The 20,245-nt window shown below is 41.3% G+C and overlaps 1 protein-coding gene across 4 annotated transcripts in view; it reads left to right on the top strand.

The window, feature by feature from the left end:
* The window catches only part of PSEN1 (presenilin 1), a 73,350-nt gene that overhangs the window by 7,854 nt on the left and 45,251 nt on the right, over nt 1-20,245 (top strand). For all 4 annotated transcript variants that reach the window (XM_056546270.1, XM_056546273.1, XM_056546272.1 and 1 more), the window contains exons 2-3: nt 2,583-2,689; nt 8,370-8,490. In XM_056546270.1, coding sequence (XP_056402245.1) covers nt 8,407-8,490 — 84 coding nt within the window. In that variant the 5' untranslated portion in view covers nt 2,583-2,689; nt 8,370-8,406. The remainder of the gene's footprint in view (nt 1-2,582; nt 2,690-8,369; nt 8,491-20,245) is intronic.

Raw genomic sequence — 20,245 nt, 5'->3', positions numbered from 1 at the left:
GGATATTGTCATGTATCAAAAGGGGCATGGACTCAAGGGACAGGGACATAATACTCCCCCTTTATAAATCATTGGTACGGCCTTACCTGGAATATGCTGTTCAGTTTTGGGCACCTGTCCATAAAAGGGACACTGCGGAGTTGGAAAGGGTGCAGAGACGCGCGACTAAACTAATATGGGGCATGGAACATCTTAGCTATGAGAAGCGATTAAAGGAGTTACAATTGTTTAGTCTTGAGAAGAGACGTTTAAGGGGGGGATATGATAAACGTATATAAGTATATTAATGGCCCATACAAAAAATATGGAGAAAAACTGTTCCAGGTTAAACCCCCCCTAAGGACGAGGGGGCACTCCCTCCGTCTGGAGAAGAAAAATTTTAGTCTAAAGGGGTGACACGCCTTCTTTACCGTGAGGACTGTGAATTTATGGAACGGTCTACCTCAGGAACTGGTCACAGCAGGAACAATTAACAGCTTTAAAACAGGGTTAGATACATTCCTGGAACAAAATAACATTAATGCTTATGAAGAAATATAAAATCCCATCCCTTCCCCAATATCGCGCCACACCCCTACCCCTTCAATTCCCTGGTTGAACTTGATGGACATATGTCTTTTTTCGACCGTACTAACTATGTAACTATGTAAGAAAGAACCCAAAACCGAACAGACCCATTGCAAAATAGATTCACTCCAGGGAAATCTAAAGCCACATCAGAGTTGGCCTCTGGTCGGCTGTGACAGGCATAGACGTCCACTTGACACTCACATGTATCAAGTGATAGACAATCATAATAGAAAAAAAAATAATTCTATACCTATATATCGAGCACTGCCACAATGGCTGATATATATTATCCTTAGATTCTTAGCACTAAGGGTAACAATTATTAGCCATTGTGGCATTTACTAATATTTCGGGTCTCCGTGTTCGTGAGCAATTAAAGGGGTACTCCGGTGAAAACCTTTCTGGTGCCAGAAAGTTAAACAGATTTGTAAATTACTTCTATTAGAAAATCTTAAACCTTCCTGTACTTATTAGCTTCTGAATACTACAGTGGAAATTCTTTTCCGTTTGAAACATAGAGCTGTCTGTTGACATCATGACCACAGTGCTCTCTGCTGACATTTTAGGAACTGTCCAGAGTAGGAAAAAATCCCCATAGAAAACATATGCTGCTCTGGACAGTTCCTAAAATGGACAGAGATGTCAGCAGAGAGCACTGTGGTCGTGATGTCAGCAGACAACTGTTCCAAAAAGAAAAGAATTTCCGCTGTAGTATTCAGCAGCTAATAAGTACAGGAAGGATTAAGATTTTTTAATAGAAGTAATTTACAAATCTGTTTAACTTTCTGGCACCAGTTGATTAAAAAAAATTAAAAAAAAAAAAAAATTTTCACTGGAGTACCCCTTTAAGCCTAAGTTAACATTGCTGTTATGCTCCATCCCGTTGTGGGTCAATTTGCCTTCCCCCCCCCCCCCCCCCGAATGGGTCAGAGCGCAGCCGACACCGCCAGGTCCTGACTGTTCCCATTGACTTCAATGAGGTCCATTGGGGCTCCGGTATTTTACAGGAGTTGAGTGAAGAAGAAAAAAAGGATTTGCAGTATTTTTTTATTATTATTATTATTTTTTTAATCTCCTCTCAACTCCCGTCGTTCTGACTGACTGGCTGACGGAACTCCATTTAACAGAGCACAAAGGCTGTGTGAACAAGCTCTTATAGAGATGGCATTTTTTATTCTCTATTTGGTCTTCCCACAGCATATGGCAATATATGTCTGATCGCTGGGGGTCCGTCTTCTGGAACTCGGGGTGATCTCAAGAATGGGGCCCTGAATCTCCCTGCTGCATGGAGTGCGGGGTCCGTATACAGTGAATAAGGGATACGTTTTTAAACAATTGTCTCCTTTTTAGAATTTGGCATTTTTTTTATTTTTATACTTTTGTGAAGGGAAGTTTTTAACATATAAAGTTTGTTTTTGCTGCTTCTTACATATGCTGGTGGGGGTTCAGTCTGTGGAACCCCCCACTGATCTAACGTCGCCTATCGTAATGTATGAAAGGAAGATAATGACACATCCAACTTTGCATCCTTTGCACAAATGTTTGTTTAAATGTACAAAAAAAGGGATGGGCATACAGAATAATGAGATCCCGGACGCTGACACAGTGTAATATATTTTATATCAGTGGTCTCCATCCTGCGGACCTCCAGATGTTGCAAAACTACAACTCCCAGCATTGCCCGGACAGCGTTTGGCGGTCCGGGCATGCTGGGAGTTGTAGTTTTGCAACATCTGGAGGTCCGCAGGTTGGAGACCACTGTTTTATATCATTGCTACACTTGAAAAGTATGCTTGCAAGTCTAAGCTTGCATGTGATTTACAAGAGAAACTGCAAAGCTATTCCCTTTGTCATGTACTTGTGTGTACGCCCAATTCCATCTCTACTTCTGGAACAAATATCCTAGATGTTATATGTAGGCGCTAGAGAGATTTATAGCTTCTTAGGATAAATGTTACAATATTCTATATTTAGTGTTGCTCAGTGTTACTAACATGTTCTGTTTCTTTCAGGGTTACTTTTCTGGGTTCCTGGCTTCTTGCTGCTATGTCTTGTGGCTAAACATAAGGATCTGTGAGGACAAACTAAAGAAGACCACTGAATTTTTTACATAAAGTTTGTAAGTACCCGTATTTTTCGCCCTATAGGACGCACCGGCATATAAGACGCACCCAATTTTAAAGGTGCAAAATCTAGAAAAAAAAGATTCTGCACCCAACAGTGATCTTCAACCTGCAGACCTCCAGATGTTGCAAAACTACAACTCCCAGTATGCCCGGACAGCCGTTGGCTGTCCGAGCATGCTGGGAGTTGTAGTTTTGCAACATCTGGAGGTCCGCAGGTTGAAGACCACTGGTATAGGAGGTAGTACTCACGTGTCCCCGCTGCTACGGACTCGTCACCGCTGCCCTGGATGTCGCTCCATCGCTGTCGCCCCATCCCCGGGGTGTCCCCGACGCTCCAGACGTCTTCTTCCCCGGGATCCACGCTCTCCGTCGCCGTCATCACGTCGCTATGCACGCCGCTCCTATTGGATGACGGGACGGCGTGCGCGACAACGTGATGACGTCGAAGGAGAGCGCCGCCATGCAGGGGATCCCGGCACTGAGCAGACACCGAGGAGGCAGGTAAGGTCCCTCCCGGTGTCCTGTAAGTTGTTAGGGACACCGCGATTTCAACACGGCGGTCCCGAATAGCCCGACTGAGCAGCCGGGTTACTGTCACTTTCGCTTCAGACACGGCGGTCAGCTTTAATCGCTGCGTCTGAAGGGTTAATACAGTGCATCACCGCAATCGGTGATGCCCTGTATTAGCCGCGGGTCCCGGCCGTTGATGGCCGCAGGGACCGACCCGATAGGTGTGTATTCGCCGTATAAGACGCACCGACTTCCCCCCCCCCCCCCCCCCCCCACTTTTGGGGAAGAAAAAGTGCGTCTTATACGGCGAAAAATACGGTAACTTCACCAATCTCTATGAAAGCAAACAATACCAGGCACTCCTTCCATGCTTGCAAGGTTAGGTCTTGTTCATACACTGTGGATTTGGAGCAAAACGATATGTGGATCCAGGCCAAAATGAAAACTAAAATTTAGACTTTTTCTACTTTTTTTTTTTTTCTCACAGAAAAGGATTGCAGTAACATATGTTTTGCTATACACATGTTTATTCCCTTTGTGTGTATTGGAACTAAACCAAAAAAGGGAGGAAAAATGCAAATTGGACATAATGTCACCAAACTCCAAAAATGGGCTGGAGAAAATGATTGGCACCCTTTCAAAATTGTGGAAAAATAAGATTGTTTCAAGTTTGTGATGCTCCTTTAAACTCCCCTGAAAGCAGATAAAAAGGAGAGAAGTTCCAATACACACAAAGGAAATAAACGTGTATAGCAAAACATGTGTTACTGCAATCCTTTTCTGTGAGAAATACTTCATTTTCTTGAAAAATTTCAGGGGTGCCAATATTTTCGGCCATTACTGAATATACACTGCACAAAAAAATAAAGGGAACACTAAGATAACACATAGTTGAATGTGCTGACAACAAAATAACACAAAAATTATCAACGGAAATCAAATTTATCAACCCATGCTGATCCAACTACATGCTGATCCAACTTTGATGTAATGTCCATAAAACAAGTCACAATGAGGCTCAGTAGTGTGTGGCGCCTCCACGTGCCCGTATGACCTCCCTACAATGCCTGGGCATGCTCCTGATGAGGTGGGGGATGGACTCCTGAGGGATGTCCTCCCAGACCTGGACTAAAGCATCCGCCAACTTCTGGACAGTCTGTGGTACAACAAGGCGTTAGTGGATAGAGTGAGACATGATGTCCCAGATGTGCTCAATCGGATTCAGGTCTGGGGAACGGGCGGGCCAGTCCATAGCATCAATGCCTTCCTCTTGCAGGTGGGTATGACAAGAGAAAAAGTGACCTTCATATAGGCACCCAGGTATCCAGAGGAAAGTCACGACCAAATCATGGAGGGGAATTAAAGCTTCAAGTTTATTGAAATACAGCAGGAATGAGTAAGGTAAACATGTTGGCTTTATATATGCATACCACTGAAAAACAAAATGATGGTAGGATTAAAGGTCAGAGAAACAGTCGCCAGTGAATGACAAGAATTATCAGAAAAACAGACACTTCAGATTCATATACTTTAATCTTGCTAAAACATAAGTAGAATTTCATAAAATTATCTTAACCCCTTAAGGACTCCGTTTTTGCACTTTCATTTTTTTCACGCCACCAATTCTACTTTTGCAGTGACATTAGTCATTTTACCAAAAAATCCACGGCGAAACGGAAAAAAAAATTTACTGTGCGACAAAATTGAAGGAAAAATGGCATTTTGTAATTTTTGGGGGCTTTTGTTACTACGCAGTACATTTTTCGCTAAAAATAACACCTTATCTTTATTCTGTAGGTCCATACGATTAAAATGATACCCTACTTATATAGGTTTGATTTTGTCGTATTTCTGGAAAAAATCATAACTACATGCACGATAATGAATACGTTTAAAATTGTCATTTTTTGACCCCTATAACTTTATTTTTCTGCGTACAGGGCGGTATGAGGGCTAATTTTTTGCGTTGTGATCTGAAGTTGCTAGCGGTACCATTTTTGTATTGATCTGACTTTTTGATTTTGAGTTTTTTATTAATTTTTTCATGATATAAAAAGTGACCAAAAATACACTATTTTGGACATTCGGTAATTTCCGCACGTGGCGATACCACAAATGTTTATTTCTATTTTTTACAGTTGTTTTTTTAAAATGGGAAAAGGGGGGGTGATTCTTACTTTTATCAGGGAAGAGGTTAAATGATCTTTATTAGCTTTTTTTCCACACTTTTTTTTTTTTTTTTTTTGCAGTGTTATAGCCCCCTCTAGTGGCTATAAGGCTGGGTTCACACTGTGGAATTTCTGGGCAGAATTTCTGCCGAGAATCAAGCCGGTGGCATTAGGACCATGTGGACTGCATTGCGGTCCCCATAGATGTCAATACATTTCTGAGCAGATCTCCCAACATCCACCCAGAAATGCATAGCCGTCTATGGGGACGGAAATGCAGTTCGTTCGGTCTTAGTGCCGCCGGCTAAATCTCTGGCAGAAATTCTGCCCCTAGATTCTGTAGTGTGAACCTAGCCTAATACTGAGCACACTGATCTTCTTCACAGATCACTCACTGTCATTCATTAACATGGCAATGATCAGTGTTATCGGCAGTCGATTGCTCAAGCCTGGAGCAATCAATCGCTGATAGCACACTCCGGAGACAGGTAATGGACCCTCCACTCTCGTTCTAGCTGATCGGGACATCGCGATTTCACCGTGATGGTCCCGATCAGCCCGATTGAGCTGCCGGGAGTGTATTTTTGTGTACTTTAGACGCGGTGATAAACTTTGAACGCCGCATCTAATGGGTTAATAGCACGCGGCACAACGATCGGTGCCGCACACTATTAGCCCAGTGTCCCGGCTTTCATTAGCCGCCGGGACCGACCCGCTATGACTATGGCTACTGCGTGACCCCGTGTTATAGATCGGGCGCAAGGGCGTACAGGTACTCCCTGCATCCTTAAGAGGTTAAAAACATCAATAGGGGAACCATAAATGTATTGGATAAAAAGGACAGTTTTTTACTCTGTCCGGTTCAGGGTAGAGAGGAGGCTTGGTCCGCAAGCTGCCAGTGTAAGCCGTGCACTCCACGGCACATAAACAAAGGGCAGCATGCTGCGGCTCTGATATAAACATAGCAGAGCGGCGTATTCGTTGTTAAGGACGCATCGCTAGGGAGCGAGTGGGCAGTTCATCTGTAGGCCGTGAGTAGGTGATGAAAATAATGGTAATAACTTGCTGATTGATAACTCTGCGCCTGTATTTCTAGTCAGACACCAGTCCTAAAATAGTTATGAGATATCCGTTGTAATAGTGACTAATATATTGTATATCACAACCATTCTTTACCTTTTTATTAGTGTTACCTGGTATATACTCTGTACTATGTCAGGGATGGCTCTTACTGCTGTGCACTGGAGTCTCCAGATTAATATACAGACAAGACATATGTGGTAAATCATCACCAGCATGGCGGTGCCCATCACTCTGGATATAGATACACCTGTGTTACCCCATGATTGCTGCTTAACTTCTCATCCCAAATTTGCAGACAATATGTAACATTGTGCTCAGCCAATCAATGGCTCAGGTAGGACACCGCTAAGGCCAGGAATTGGCTGAGTGGCAATGTGACGTATTATGTACTGTAGTCCCTCAAGTTACAATAATAATTGGTTCCAGGACGACCATTGTATGTTGAAACCATCGTATGTTGAAACCATCGTATGTTGAGACCTTAACTCTATGGAAACCTGGTATTTGGCTCTGAAGCCACCAAAATGTCATCCAAAAATAGGAAAAAGTGAGGATTAAAGATAAATAAGTAGATAACTAATATAGATAAAGCAAATCCTTACATATAAAAGTAAGAAAGATCTGCTGGGAGCTGTAATCACTGTCTGTCAGTGATTCCCAAAGAGGGTGCCTCCAGCTATTGCAAAACTACAACTCCCAGCATGCCCGGACAGCCGAAAGCTCATGCTGGGAGTTGTAGTTTTGCAACAGCTGTAGGCACCCTCTTTGGGAAACACTGGTCTAAGTAGAGGACAGAAGCTTCTTCAGGGTCCTGTACGGAACATGCAATGTACTAAAAAAGTAACATGGAGCCGCCCTCACCTGGTGTCCAAAGGAGCAGCTAACCCTGGCACAGGTAAAGAGTACAGAACATGTAATACCGCCCTGTACTGTAGGGGGCGCTACCAGATACCAGTCAGTGCATGCACTTTAGCAATACAGGGGTTTTACCAGTGAAATGCCCGTTCTGATTGGCCGGTTCTTCCGGCCATTGACACGTTTTGCAGATTCCATAGCATTGTTTGTTGAGTCTGGTTTCAAGTTACAATGGTCCAGAAAAGACCATTGTATGTTGAAACTATTGTATGTTGAGGCCATTGTAAGTTGAGGGATCACTGTACAGTGAAGTTTAGCGGAGACCAGTTGTCGTTATACTGGAGGCTATAGGTAAGCAAGAGAGGGAAGTACAGAATGTTTTTTTTATGTTTTAGGGCTTGTGGGTGAAAGGTGTACCCAGAATAAAGCAATGTTATTTGGGTTAGATTCATGCGTACCACCATGCTGCTTATTGAAAAACTTACCGGTATTAGTAATTGCTAGAACTGGTATGCTTAGAATGTTGTCGGATTTCAGTAAGGTTAGGACATATAGAAAATACGACTGCAGCTGTAAGGGTTAAACTGCCGGGACCGAAGTTTACTTCGGTGCCGGCAGTGCGGCAAGGCCCTTGCCCGCCGGGTATTACACACAGCACCCCGCGATCGTGCTTTAGGGTGCTGCAGGGAAGACAGAGGGAGCTCCCTCCCTCTGTCAAAGCACTTACAGCCCGCGGTCACCTCCGACCGTGGGTGTAAGGGTTAAACTGCCGGGACAGAAGTTTACTAGAGTCCCGGCTGTGTGTTACAGCAGAGTCCCTGCCGCTATCTTGTGGGTACACTGGGCAGTACCCATGAGAACCATGGACTTGTATACTCCAGGTGTGGAAACGTGTATACACGTCCATGGGCGTTAACGTGTTAAAATCTCATACACTTTGCTGGTACTGAATGAAGCTTTGGGTTTTCCCATGTGTGCCCATGTAAGTATGCCCTTATTATGTTAAATTTTTTTCTTTAGTTTCATTTTTTTGCTTTTTGTTTTCTTGTTTTCACAGATTTAATCAACAATTCCAATAGAATTTCTCCGCCCTAATGACTGAATTATCAGCATCACTAACTCAGCTGCAGCAGGGACAGGTCCCGGAAGACTTTGCTGACAGCCACGCTGCAAACATGGTATCATCATTTTTGTTTCTTTAAACTACCATTATTTTTAATGAAAGAAAAATTTTAGCCAAAAACTTTTTGACAGGATAGGCCATGAATAGTTGATCATTGAGTTTCTGATACCCAGCTGTGCCTCACTGATCAGCCGATCTGCACAGGGAATAAGTAAAGTACGGGAGCTGGAAGCCTCTGCTCTGTAAATTGTTTGTAGTAGCACAGATGGGTTACTGCAGAGCAGCTCCCTTAAAGGGTACCTCTCATCAAATAAACTTTTGATATATTTTAGATTAATGAATGTTGAATAACTTTCCAATAGCATGTTAATGAAAAATATGCTTCTTTCTATTGTATTTTTCCCGATCAGTCCTGTCAGCAAGCATTTCTGACTCATGCTGGAGTCCTAAACACTCAGAGCTGCCAGCCTGCTTTGTTCACAGCCAAACAGGCTGTGAACAAAGCAGGCTCACAGCTCTGAGTGTTCTCCTTTGTGAACAAAGCAGACTGGCAGCTCGTAGTGTTTAGGACTCCAGCATGAGTCTGAAATGCTTGCTGCCAGGACTGGTAGGGAGACCCCTAGTGGTCATTTCTTCAAAGTGGAAAATTAAATAGAAAGAAGCTGATTTTTTAATAACATGCAATTGTAAAGTTATTCTGCATACATTAATCTATAACATATCAAAAGTTTTTTTGATGAGAGGTGCCCTTTAAACTTCAGTGGGAGCTGTGGCCGCATTACTGAATTATAACAGCATTAGTTTCTGGGTGCATCATTCAAAATTCATCAGAGGGGAGGCTGATACATTAGACGTCCTACTGAACTTTAAAGAGGATCTGTGGCCAAGCAAAAATAAATAAAAAATACTGTTATTAAATATCTTGGGGCACCCTGATCGCTCACCGGTGTACAGTTTCTTGATACGACCTCTCGTTGTGTAGGTTTACAATTTGTCTGACAATTCAAGGTATCAGTCTGATGGGCATAAACTTAATTTTAATAATGGGAGTGAGTGATGGCTGGGATTATACAGTCAGGGATGTGTATGTTATACATAAAGGGGTGTATATGCCTTATACTGCCCATCACCTGATAACCACTCCCATTGTTAAATGCCCATCTGACTGATTCATTTAATTGTCAGACAAACTATAAACCCACAGAACGAGAGGATGTATCAAGAAACTGTAAAACGGTGAGCGATCAGGGTACCTTGTTGTTTAAGGGAAATGCTATATCATTTATAGGGGATTGACCACAGGTCATCTTTAAAGAGGTTAAACTATGCCCATTGTATGTGTGTGTGTATATGTATATATATATATATATATATATATATATATATATATATATATATATATATATATATATATATCACATCATGGGCACACTTCAATAAAAAAAAAAAACAAAAAAAAAAACTCCTGATGGATAACCCCTTTTTAAGTTTTCCTACCTTTTAGAACTTAGGTCCAAACGGGGTGACTGTCACTCTTTCACATCACTGCCCTTTTCATTGTGTATGGGAGCTGCCATTTATCCTGTAATCACAGAACCTGGTCCTGCAATCTAGTTATGTTATCAAGGATTACAAGAACAGAGCTGATTTCTTAAAAAAACAAAACTGTACCACTCCTTTCTGCGTGTTGTGTGTGTGTGTGTGGTATTGCAGCTCGGTGTCATTAAAGGAGTACTTTCACTCCTAGACATCTTATCCCCTCTTCAAAGGATAGAGAATAAGATGTCTGATCGCGATGGTTCTGGCCACTAGGATAGGAGATGGGATGTACAGGGGTGGAGTAGCCCTTTAAAGTGAATAAAGCCAACTTGTAATTCCTCTCATGATCTTGTTAAATTTTATAATCCTCACAGTTCACTGCCCTCATCATGGTAAATCACCCCCTGCCTCTATTTATATAGCCTCTATTTATATAATTTTTTTGTTTTCTACCTTGATATTGTTCTGTATTTTCTGCTCAGTCAGATTCAGGCATGGAAGGGGCATTACCCAGCAGGCGTCACATCATCTGAAGCCATACAGGGGAGAACTTACTCCCTCACTCTGCTACACACAGCTAAGAGCAGTTCAGTGTGTGAGATGAGCTATGATTGGCTAAGGCTGCACACACATCCCTCAGCTCTCCAGACTGCATTTCCTGATTTTGGACTTCTGCCAGGCCAGCAGGACTCCAAAGTCTGTGCAAGAGATTGGGGGGGGGGGGAAATGTGCTCTGGACAAGTAGGGAGACACCTAGTGGCAGCTTTTTTAAACACAAATAACACATAGAAAACTTAAATTTTTTTTTTTAAACAAAGTATTAAAAAGTAAACAAAGATTTTTTTATTTATCATAAGGAGTGCAATAGCCAAAATATTTTTAATGACTGTGCCCATTTAAGGATAGAGGCATACAGGTACGCCCTGCTCCCATTACCAGGGTTAAAGCATGCTCACTAGCAGCCAGGACCCTGCTATAAGCAGCCAGGACCCACGGTTAATGCCGGACATTGCCAAACAGGCCGATGCCTGGCATTAATCCTTTTGCCAGTTGATTGTGGCGTCTAAATGCTGGGGTTAACGTGCCAGTTAGCACAGCGGAGCTGATCGGGATATCCGCGGGGAAATCGCTGGTCATGATCAGCTGAGTGGATGGCGGGAGGGCCCTTATCTGCCTCCTTGCTGTCAGATCCGTGATCTGATGTCCTTAGCCTGCAATGGCAGATTACAGCAGCAGAGCACCGATAACATTGATCAATGCTTAGCCAAAGCTCAGCATTGAACAGTGTATGCAATCAAAAAGATTGCATGTTATACTAAAAAAAAGTAATTAGTGTTAAAAAAAAATATATAAAAAAAATAAAAAGTAAATTGAATTACCCTCTTCCCTAATAAAAAAGGGTTACAACAAAGGAAAACAAAATATATATTTTTTTAAATCAACTGGTGCCAGAAACAGATTTGTAAATTACTTATATTAAAAAATCTTAATCCTTCCAGTACTTATCAGCTGCTTTATACTACAGAAGTTCTTTTTCATTTTTCTCTTTCTTTTTTAATTTATTTTCTGTCTGACCACAGTGCTCTCTGCTGACACCTCTGTCCATATCAGGAACTGTCCAGAGTAGGAGCAAATCCCCATAGCAAACCTCTCCTGCTCTGGACAGTTCCTGACATGGACAGAGGTGTCAGCAGAACAGACAAAAAAGGACAACTCCACTTTCTCTGTAGTATACAGCAGCGGAAAAGTACTGGAAGGATTAAACATTTTAAATAGAGGTTATTTACAAATCTGTATAACTTTCTGGCACCAGTTGATTTAAATTTTTTTTTTCCAGTGGAGTTCCCCTTAAAATCACCTATTTTTTTCCGTTTTTTTAAATAAAATGATGTAATAAAAAATAAACGTAATCATATGTGGTACCGCTGCTTGTGTAAATGTCGAAACTATTAAAATACAAGGTTAGTTAACCTGCACGGTCAATGGCATACACGTAAAAAAACACCGAAGTCCAAAACTGTGCATTTTTGGTTACTTCATATATCATAACATTTTTTTATAAAAAGCAATGCAAAAGTACCATTAAAACAAAAAGTGGTACTGAAAAAAAACTACAAAAAAAATGTTCCCTTATAAAGCCCCGTATGTGGAAGAATAAAATTATAGGGGTCGGAGGAAATTTTTTAGCATAATAATTTTGTTGCATGTAGTTATAATTTATTTAAAGTAGTAAAATAAAATAAAACCTACATAAATTGGGTATCCTTGTAACCGTAAAGATACGGTGTCATTTTTCCGAAAAGACAGAAGCCCCCAAAATTTACAAAATGGCGTTTATTTTCAATTTCACCTCACAAATCTATGTATGTATATGTGTGTGTATATATATATTTTTTTCCAAAAAAGCAGCAACGTTTTAACCTGCTCACCCGGCCATTATCAAATGGCTGCTTTTGCACTTTATTATGGACTGTGTGCTGCATTAACCCCTTAACGACCACGGACGTAAATGTATGTCCTGGCTTGGTGGTACTTTGTGCACCAGGACGTACATCTACGTCCTGTGTATGACCGCGAGCATCGGAGCGGTGCTCGCGTCGTACACGGCAGGTAATGGCTGACTTCCGCGATCGCGTGGATGTCCGCCATTAACCCATCAGATGCCGTGATCAGTACAGATCACGGTATCTGCAGCAATGCGCATGTTAAATCAGATGATCGGATCGCCCGCAGCACTGTCGCGGCGATCCGATCATCTGTAATGGCGGACAGAGCTCCCCTTACCTGCCTCCATCCGTTTCTCCGTATAAGCAATCAAATGAAGGCTATAGATAGTCCCCTATGGGGACATAAAAAGTGTAAAAAATAAAATGAATAAATAAGTTGAAAAATGTAAAAAGTAAAAAAAAGTGAAAAATCCCCTCCCCCAATAAAAATTTAAATTGTCAGTTTTTCCCATTTTACCCCCAAAAAGTGTAATTTTTTTTTTTTATAAACATATTTGGTATAGCCGCGTGCGTAAATGTCCAAACTATCAAAATACAATGTTAATGATCCCGTATGGTGAACGGCGTAAACATAAAAAATTCCAAAAATGCTGCTTTTTTGTCACATTTTATTCCCAAAAAAATTATAAAAAATGTATCAAAGTTTTATATATGCAAATGTTGTATCGATAAAAAATTAGCCCTCATACCGCCTTATTTACATAAAAATGAAAAAGTTATAGGTGGTCAAAATAGGGCAATTTTAGATTACTGATTTTGTACAAAAAGTTTTAGATTTTTTTTTTTTTTTTAGCGGTCCAAAAATATAAAAGTATCTAGCCATGGGTATAATTTTAATTGTATTGAGCCACAGAATAAAGAACACATGTCATTTCTACCGTAAAGTTTACAGTGTGAAAACGAAACCCTCCAAAATGTGCAAAATTGTGGTTTTCATTTACGTTTTCTCCCTAAAAAATATTTTTTGGGGTTTGCCGTACATTTTATGGTAAAATCAGAGGTTGGTCCTTAAGGGGTTAAGATCCTTTTGCTGTATGTGAATGTGGAGTTAATTTTGGCCAATACTCCAGAAGCTACTTTACACCAGGCACTTTCTTCATGTGGATTATGGTCATGTCCAGCGGTCTGGTCATGTTGTGCTGCTTTTCTACATTTATATTATAAATGAGAAGGCCTGACTCATTGACTCATTAACACACAGCCTTAACCCTTGGACCTAGAAAGCTGAATTTTTTCACAGGTGTTTTTTTTTAAGACATAGACGAGGAATAAGAAAGGATTTTTCAAAATTCAACCCTTAAGGTTTTTTGTTTAAAGTCCCATACAAGTCTATGGGAAATTTGTGCATAACTTCCAAATGGCAGGAGATATTTCGATAATACTTGGTCACATTTTACATATATGTCCACTTTATATATGATAGTTAATTTATCCCTTAAGTACCCCCATTTGTGAGGGTCGGGGTTTTTGTTACATTTCCTGTAGATTTGCATGGGATTTTTATGTAGAGGATGGGACAGGGGGATGGGATATGACAACAATATGAGGACGGGATATGAAGTCAAAAGCTTCCTCGTTTGTTGATTTTCCTCCCCAACATGGTACTCAGCTAGTGTGTGTGCGGATATATATATATATATATATATATATATATTTATATATATATATTTATATATATATATTTATATATATATATATATATATATATATATATATATATATATATATATATATTTTTTTTTTTTGTTGTTACGAAATGATTGTCATTACAAACTGCAATTGGTGATGCAAAAAACAAGACCTTATATGGGTCCGTGGGTGCAAAATTGAAAGTGTAATGATTTTTAGAAGAGGAGGAGGAAAAAGCGAAAGTGCAAAAAATGAAAATTGGCCTAGTCCTTAAGGGGTTAAGCAATCTGATCGAAATCAACCCAAATCCACCCTTGGGAAGTGTAATATAGTCTTAAATTCAAGGTAACATGCAGTACCATGTATGTACTTTTACGTCTGTATGAACACATTGAGATGCCTATTGATGATGTAATAAGTGGGTGTAAGAGCACAGAACAGTATGTGATAAAAGCATACCTACAAAGCATCATAACATTTGTGTAGGTTTGTAGTTCAAACCTTCGTTCAAAAATTTAATATAAATATATGGCACCCCTGAAGTTTTTCTAGAAAATGAAGTATTTCTCACAGAAAAGGATTGCAGTAACACATGTTTTACTATACACATGTTTATTCCCTTTGTGTGTATTGGAACTAAACCAAAAAAGAGGAAAAAAGCAAATTGGACATAATGTCACCAAACTCCAAAAATGGTCTGGACAAAATGATTGGCACCCTTTCAAAATTGTGGAAAAATAAGATTGTTTCAAGCATGTGATGCTCCATTAAACTCGCCTGGGGCAAGTAACAGATGTCGGCAATATAAAAAAATCACACCTGAAAGCAGATAAAAAGGAGAGAAGTTCACTTATTCTTTGCATTGTGTGTCTGTGTGTGCCACACTAAGCATAGACAACAGAAAGAGAAGAGAACTGTCTGAGGACTTGGAAAAATATCAAAAAATCTCAAGGTTACAATTCTATCTCCAGAGATCTAGCTTTGCCTTTGTCCACAGTACGCAACATTATCAAGAAGTTTGCAACCCATGGCTCTGTAGCTATTCTCCCTGGGCGTGGACGGAAGAGAAAAATTAATGAAGGGTGTCAGCGTAGGATAGTCTGGATGGTAGATAAGCAGCCCCAAACAAGTTCCAAAGATATTCAAGCTGTCCTGCAGGCTCAGGGAGCATCAGTGTCAGCGCGAACTATCCATCAACATTTAAATGAAATGAAACACTATGGCAGGAGACCCAGGAGGACCCCACTGCTGACACAGAGAAATAAAAAATACTACATTTTGCCAAAATGAACTTGAGTAAGCCAAAATACTTCTGGGAAAACGTCTTGTGGACAGATGAGACCAAGATGGAGCTTTTTGGTAAAACACATTATTCTACTGTTTACTGAAAACGGAATGAGGCCTACAAAGAAAAGAACACAGTACCTACAGTAAAATATGGGGAATGGTTCAATGATGTTTTGGGGTTGTTTTTCTGCCTCTGGCACTGGGTACCTTGAATGTGTACAAGGCATCATGAAATCTGAGGATTACCAATGGATTTTGGGTCGCATTGTACAGCCCAGTGTCAGAAAGCTGGGTTTGTTTCCGAGATCTTGGGTCTTCCAGCAGGACAATGACCCCCAAACATACCTCAAAAAGCCCCCAAAAATGGATGGCAACAAAGTGCTGGAGTCCCAGATATAAATCCCATTGAACACCTGTGGAGAGATCTTAAAATTGCTGTTGGGAAAAGGCGCCTTCCAATAAGAGAGACCTGGAGCAGTTTACAAAGGAAGAGTGGTCCAACATTCCGGCTGAGAGGTGTAAGAAGCTTATTGATGGTTATAGGAAGCGACTGATTTCATTTATTTTTTCCAAAGGATGTGCAACCAAATATTAAGTAAAGGGTGGCAATAATTTTTTTTTTGGCACATAATAAGCTAATTTACCTAAAATTGGTATATTTTCTATGTATCCAGCCATTCCTTGCTGAACTGTGGAGTTTATTGCAGCTACCTTATCTGTGACCATTGATACTGATAATGATTTTCCTGTAACTGATAGTATATAGGGGATAAGTAGTTGCTAATTTACTATCTGGAGCTGTACTATACTCTCCAGTGTAGATTTCAGAGACTTGTGCTGTGGTTAATACATAACTAGTGAGCGATATATCACAGCCCGGTCTGTTATCAGAGGCAGGGCGGTGTATTTTTTTGCACTAACGCTGGGCTGTGACTTCCTCACCAACCACATGTACAGAAATGTCGGAGGACGAGGAGTCCGTACCACTGCTTGTGCTCCAGCCTGTGAGTATTAGGGAGCCAGCCCTGTAAACATTACTTTGTAAGAACCTTTCTGTTATACATTCAAGAATTGAAGAAGCATGCATGTTTTTGCAAGTGTTTGTCATAGGTGGTACATTCATATACACATATGTTTTCTAAAAGAAAATAAATGATCTTATGTTTTTGCAACTTTTTACATTGTCTGGCATAGAACCACCTGACTGATTCCATTTGTGGTCCAGTTTTTTGTAAATAACACCCAAAAAGTATTTGTTAAATTTTTATGTCATGAGTTGTTTTAGTATTTAATATTGCTCAATGTTACTAGAGCCAACTCGCCTTACAGAGTATCTATGACAGTGTTTCCCAACTAGGGTGCCTCCAGCTGTGGCCAAACTACAACTCCCAGCATGACCGGACAGCCTTTTTGCTCAATGTTACTAGAGCCAACTCTCCTTACAGAGTATCTATGACAGTGTTTCCCAACTAGGGTGCCTCCAGCTGTGGCCAAACTACAACTCCCAGCATGCCCGAACAGCCAAAGGCTGTCCAGGCATGCTGGGAGTTGTAGTTTGGCCACAGCTGGAGGCACCCTTGTTGGGGAAACACTGATCTATGGAAAGTGTTGTTTTTTTTGTTTGTTTTTTATACTATCATACACCTATTAGCAGGATAGACATTTGTGTACATTACATAACCGTTAGAGATGAGCGAACTTACAGTAAATTCGATTTGTCACGAACTTCTCAGCTCGGCGGTTGCTGACTTTTCCTGCATAAATTAGTTTAGCTTTCCGGTGCTCCGGTGGGCTGGAAAAGGTGGATACAGTCCTAGGAGACTCTTTCCTAGGACTGTATCCACCTTTTCCAGCCCACGGGAGCACCGGAAAGCTGAACTAATTTATGCAGGAAAAGTCAGCAACCGCCGAGCCGAGAGGTTCGTGACGAATCGAATTTACTGTAAGTTCGCTCATCTCTAATAACCGTATCAGCGCCACTACATTTCTGTGACGTTGGGTCTTGCGATAGCCCAGTTACCTAAGAGGCCATGTGAAAGGCTTTGTCTCATATCGCATTTTAGCAGTCGCATTACTACGTAACTATGTGAAAAATACAGGCCAAAACATTACTTTTAATGATTCCTTTAAAACCCCCAACATTTCAAAACTCCGATATAGTACAGACATATATACATACGTGATAAACTTAGAAAAACACTATGGGGGAATTTGCAGTCATGGCCGTAAATGTTGGCACCCCTGAAATTTTTCTAGAAAATGAAGTATTTCTCACAGAAAAGGATTTCAGTAACACAGGTTTTGCTATACACATGTTTATTCCCTTTGTGTGTATTGGAACTAAACCAAAAAAGGGAGGGAAAAAAGCAAAGTGGACATAATCTCACACCAAACTCTAAAAATAGGCTGGACAAAATTGTTGGCACCCTTAAAGGGGTACTCCGCACCCCTAGACATCTTATCCCCTATCCAAAGGATAGGGATAAGATGTCAGATCGCCGGGGTCCCGATGCTGGGGACCCCCGGGATCTCGGAAGCAGCACCCACCTGTATGGCTTTCACCTCACACCGGCAACGCTGGAGGCTTCGGATCCCGACCACAATGGCGGACGAGCGTGACGTCACGACTACGCCCCGTGTGACGTCACGCCCTGCCAACTCAATGCAAGTCTATGGGAGGTCCGTCACACAAACTGCTCCAGGTCTCTTATTGGAAGGCGCCTTTTCCCAACAGCAATTTAGGTGATCAATGGGATTTAGATCTGGACTCATTGCTGCCACTTCAGAACTCTCCAGCGCTTCGTTGCCATCCATTTTGGGGGCTTTTTGATGTATGTTTGGGGTCATTGTCCTGCTGGAAGACCCAAGATCTCGGACACAAACCCAGCTTTCTGACACTGGGCTGTACAGTGCGACCCAAAATCTGTTGGAAATCCTCAGATTTCATGATGTCTTGTACACATTCAAGGCACCCAGTGCCAGAGGCAGCAAAACAACCCCAAAACATCACTGACCTCCACCATATTTCACTGTAGGTACTGTGTTCTTTTCTTTGTAGGCCTCATTCCGTTTTCGGTAAACAGTAGAATGATGTGCTTTACCAAAAAGCTCTATCTTAGTCTCATCTGTCCAGAAGACGTTTTCCCAGCAGGATTTTACTCAAGTTCATTTTGGCAAATTATAGTCTTGCTTTTTTATGTCTCTGTTTCAGCAGTGGGGTCCTCCTGGATCTCCTGCCATAGCGTTTCATTTCATTTATATGTTGACGGTAGGGCTGCACAATATATAGCAAAAGCAATCGAATTGCGATTTTTGCTTTTTGCGATATGGCGATACGGCCCCCCCGGGAAAACATGCGATTATCTGCTCGGGCTGGCTCCCATGGCGGGGCCGGCCAGAGCAGGTAAAAACTAATTTAAATACTGAAATTCAGTGTTTCCCAACCAGGGGGCCTCTGGTTGTTGCAAAACTACAACTCTTAGCATGCCCGGACCGGCAAAGGCTGTCCGGGCATGCTGGTAGTTGTAGTTTCACAACAGCTGGAGGCACCCTGCTAGAAAAACACTGAGCTAAGGGCGCAGGAAGAAAAATAAAAAAACCTTTATTTTCACATGTCCCGGTCCCTGCAGATTCGTCTCCGTGTGCTCCGGAGTTTCCTCTCTTCTTAGTACAGTAGGACCTTTCCCTTTTCAGCCAATCACTGGCTGCAGTGGTGTCACGTGTCAAGCCAGTGACTGGTTGATGGGGAAAGGTCTTGTACTGCAGCAATACACTAGGTGTCCCGGGTCCCGCGGAAGATTTGAAATCTGCCCGGGAAACCCAGTGTATTGCTGCAGTACAAGAATAGAAGAAAGTGAAAGGAGGGGGGGGGGGGGAGAATGTGATGGGAGGAGAATATGATGGGGAGGGGGGGGGGGGAGAATGTGACGAGGGTGGGGAGAGAATGTGACGAGGGGGAGATGTGAAATCGAGGCAATTGGACATGAAAGGGTGGGATTTCACCATATTTTTTATTATATCGCAATCGTAATATTTAGGCCCAAAATCGCAATTGCACTTTTTCCCCATATCGTGCAGCCCTAGTTGACGGATAGTTTATGCTGATACTGATGCTCCCCTGAACCTGTAGGACAGCTTGAATATCTTTGGAACTTGTTTGGGGCTGCCAACATTTATGGCCATGACTGTATCTAGGGTGGTGTAGGATTTTTGTGCACCTTTAATTTGAATGGTGATAATGTATACGTTAATAAATGGTTGCATGGCATGTGATAAATATGGTGCTAGTACACTGTAAAAAAAAATTACTCTTCAAAACACCACTTTGTATTGTTCCTTCTCCGTGACTTTTTAAGGGTGCGTTCACACTGCCATCTTTCCCCGTTTTTTTGTCCCCGTTTCGGTTCCGTTCTTGCAGGCTGTAAACGGATTAAAAACGTTTTTTTTTTTTTTTTTTTTTTTTTTAAATCCCATTCATGTCAATGGGATTTTTTTACAATCCGTTTACATCCGTTTGTACCCGTCTGCACTCATTTCCGTTTTTTTGACGGCAGAAAAAACGGCACATGCAGTATTTTTTCTTCTGTCAAAAAAAATGGAAGAAAAAATCGGATACAGTAAATTTAACATTGAAGTCTATGGAAAACGAATGAGCCTTTAATGTCATCCATTTGCATCCGTTTTTTCAATCCGTTTTTATTTTTATCTGTTTTTATTTCTAAGCCTGCTTTTGGGGGGGGGGGGGGGGATACAACAGCGGATACAAATGGATAACATCCTTTTGCATCTGTTATTGTCTGTTTTTTTTTTTTAAGTCTGTTTTTATTTTTGACAGGAGAAGAACGGGAC

The sequence above is a fragment of the Hyla sarda genome, chromosome 11, assembly GCF_029499605.1.
Source record: "Hyla sarda isolate aHylSar1 chromosome 11, aHylSar1.hap1, whole genome shotgun sequence".
In the NCBI taxonomy this organism is placed as follows: Eukaryota; Metazoa; Chordata; class Amphibia; order Anura; family Hylidae; genus Hyla; species Hyla sarda.
This window is presented reverse-complemented; position numbering and strand designations above follow the sequence as displayed.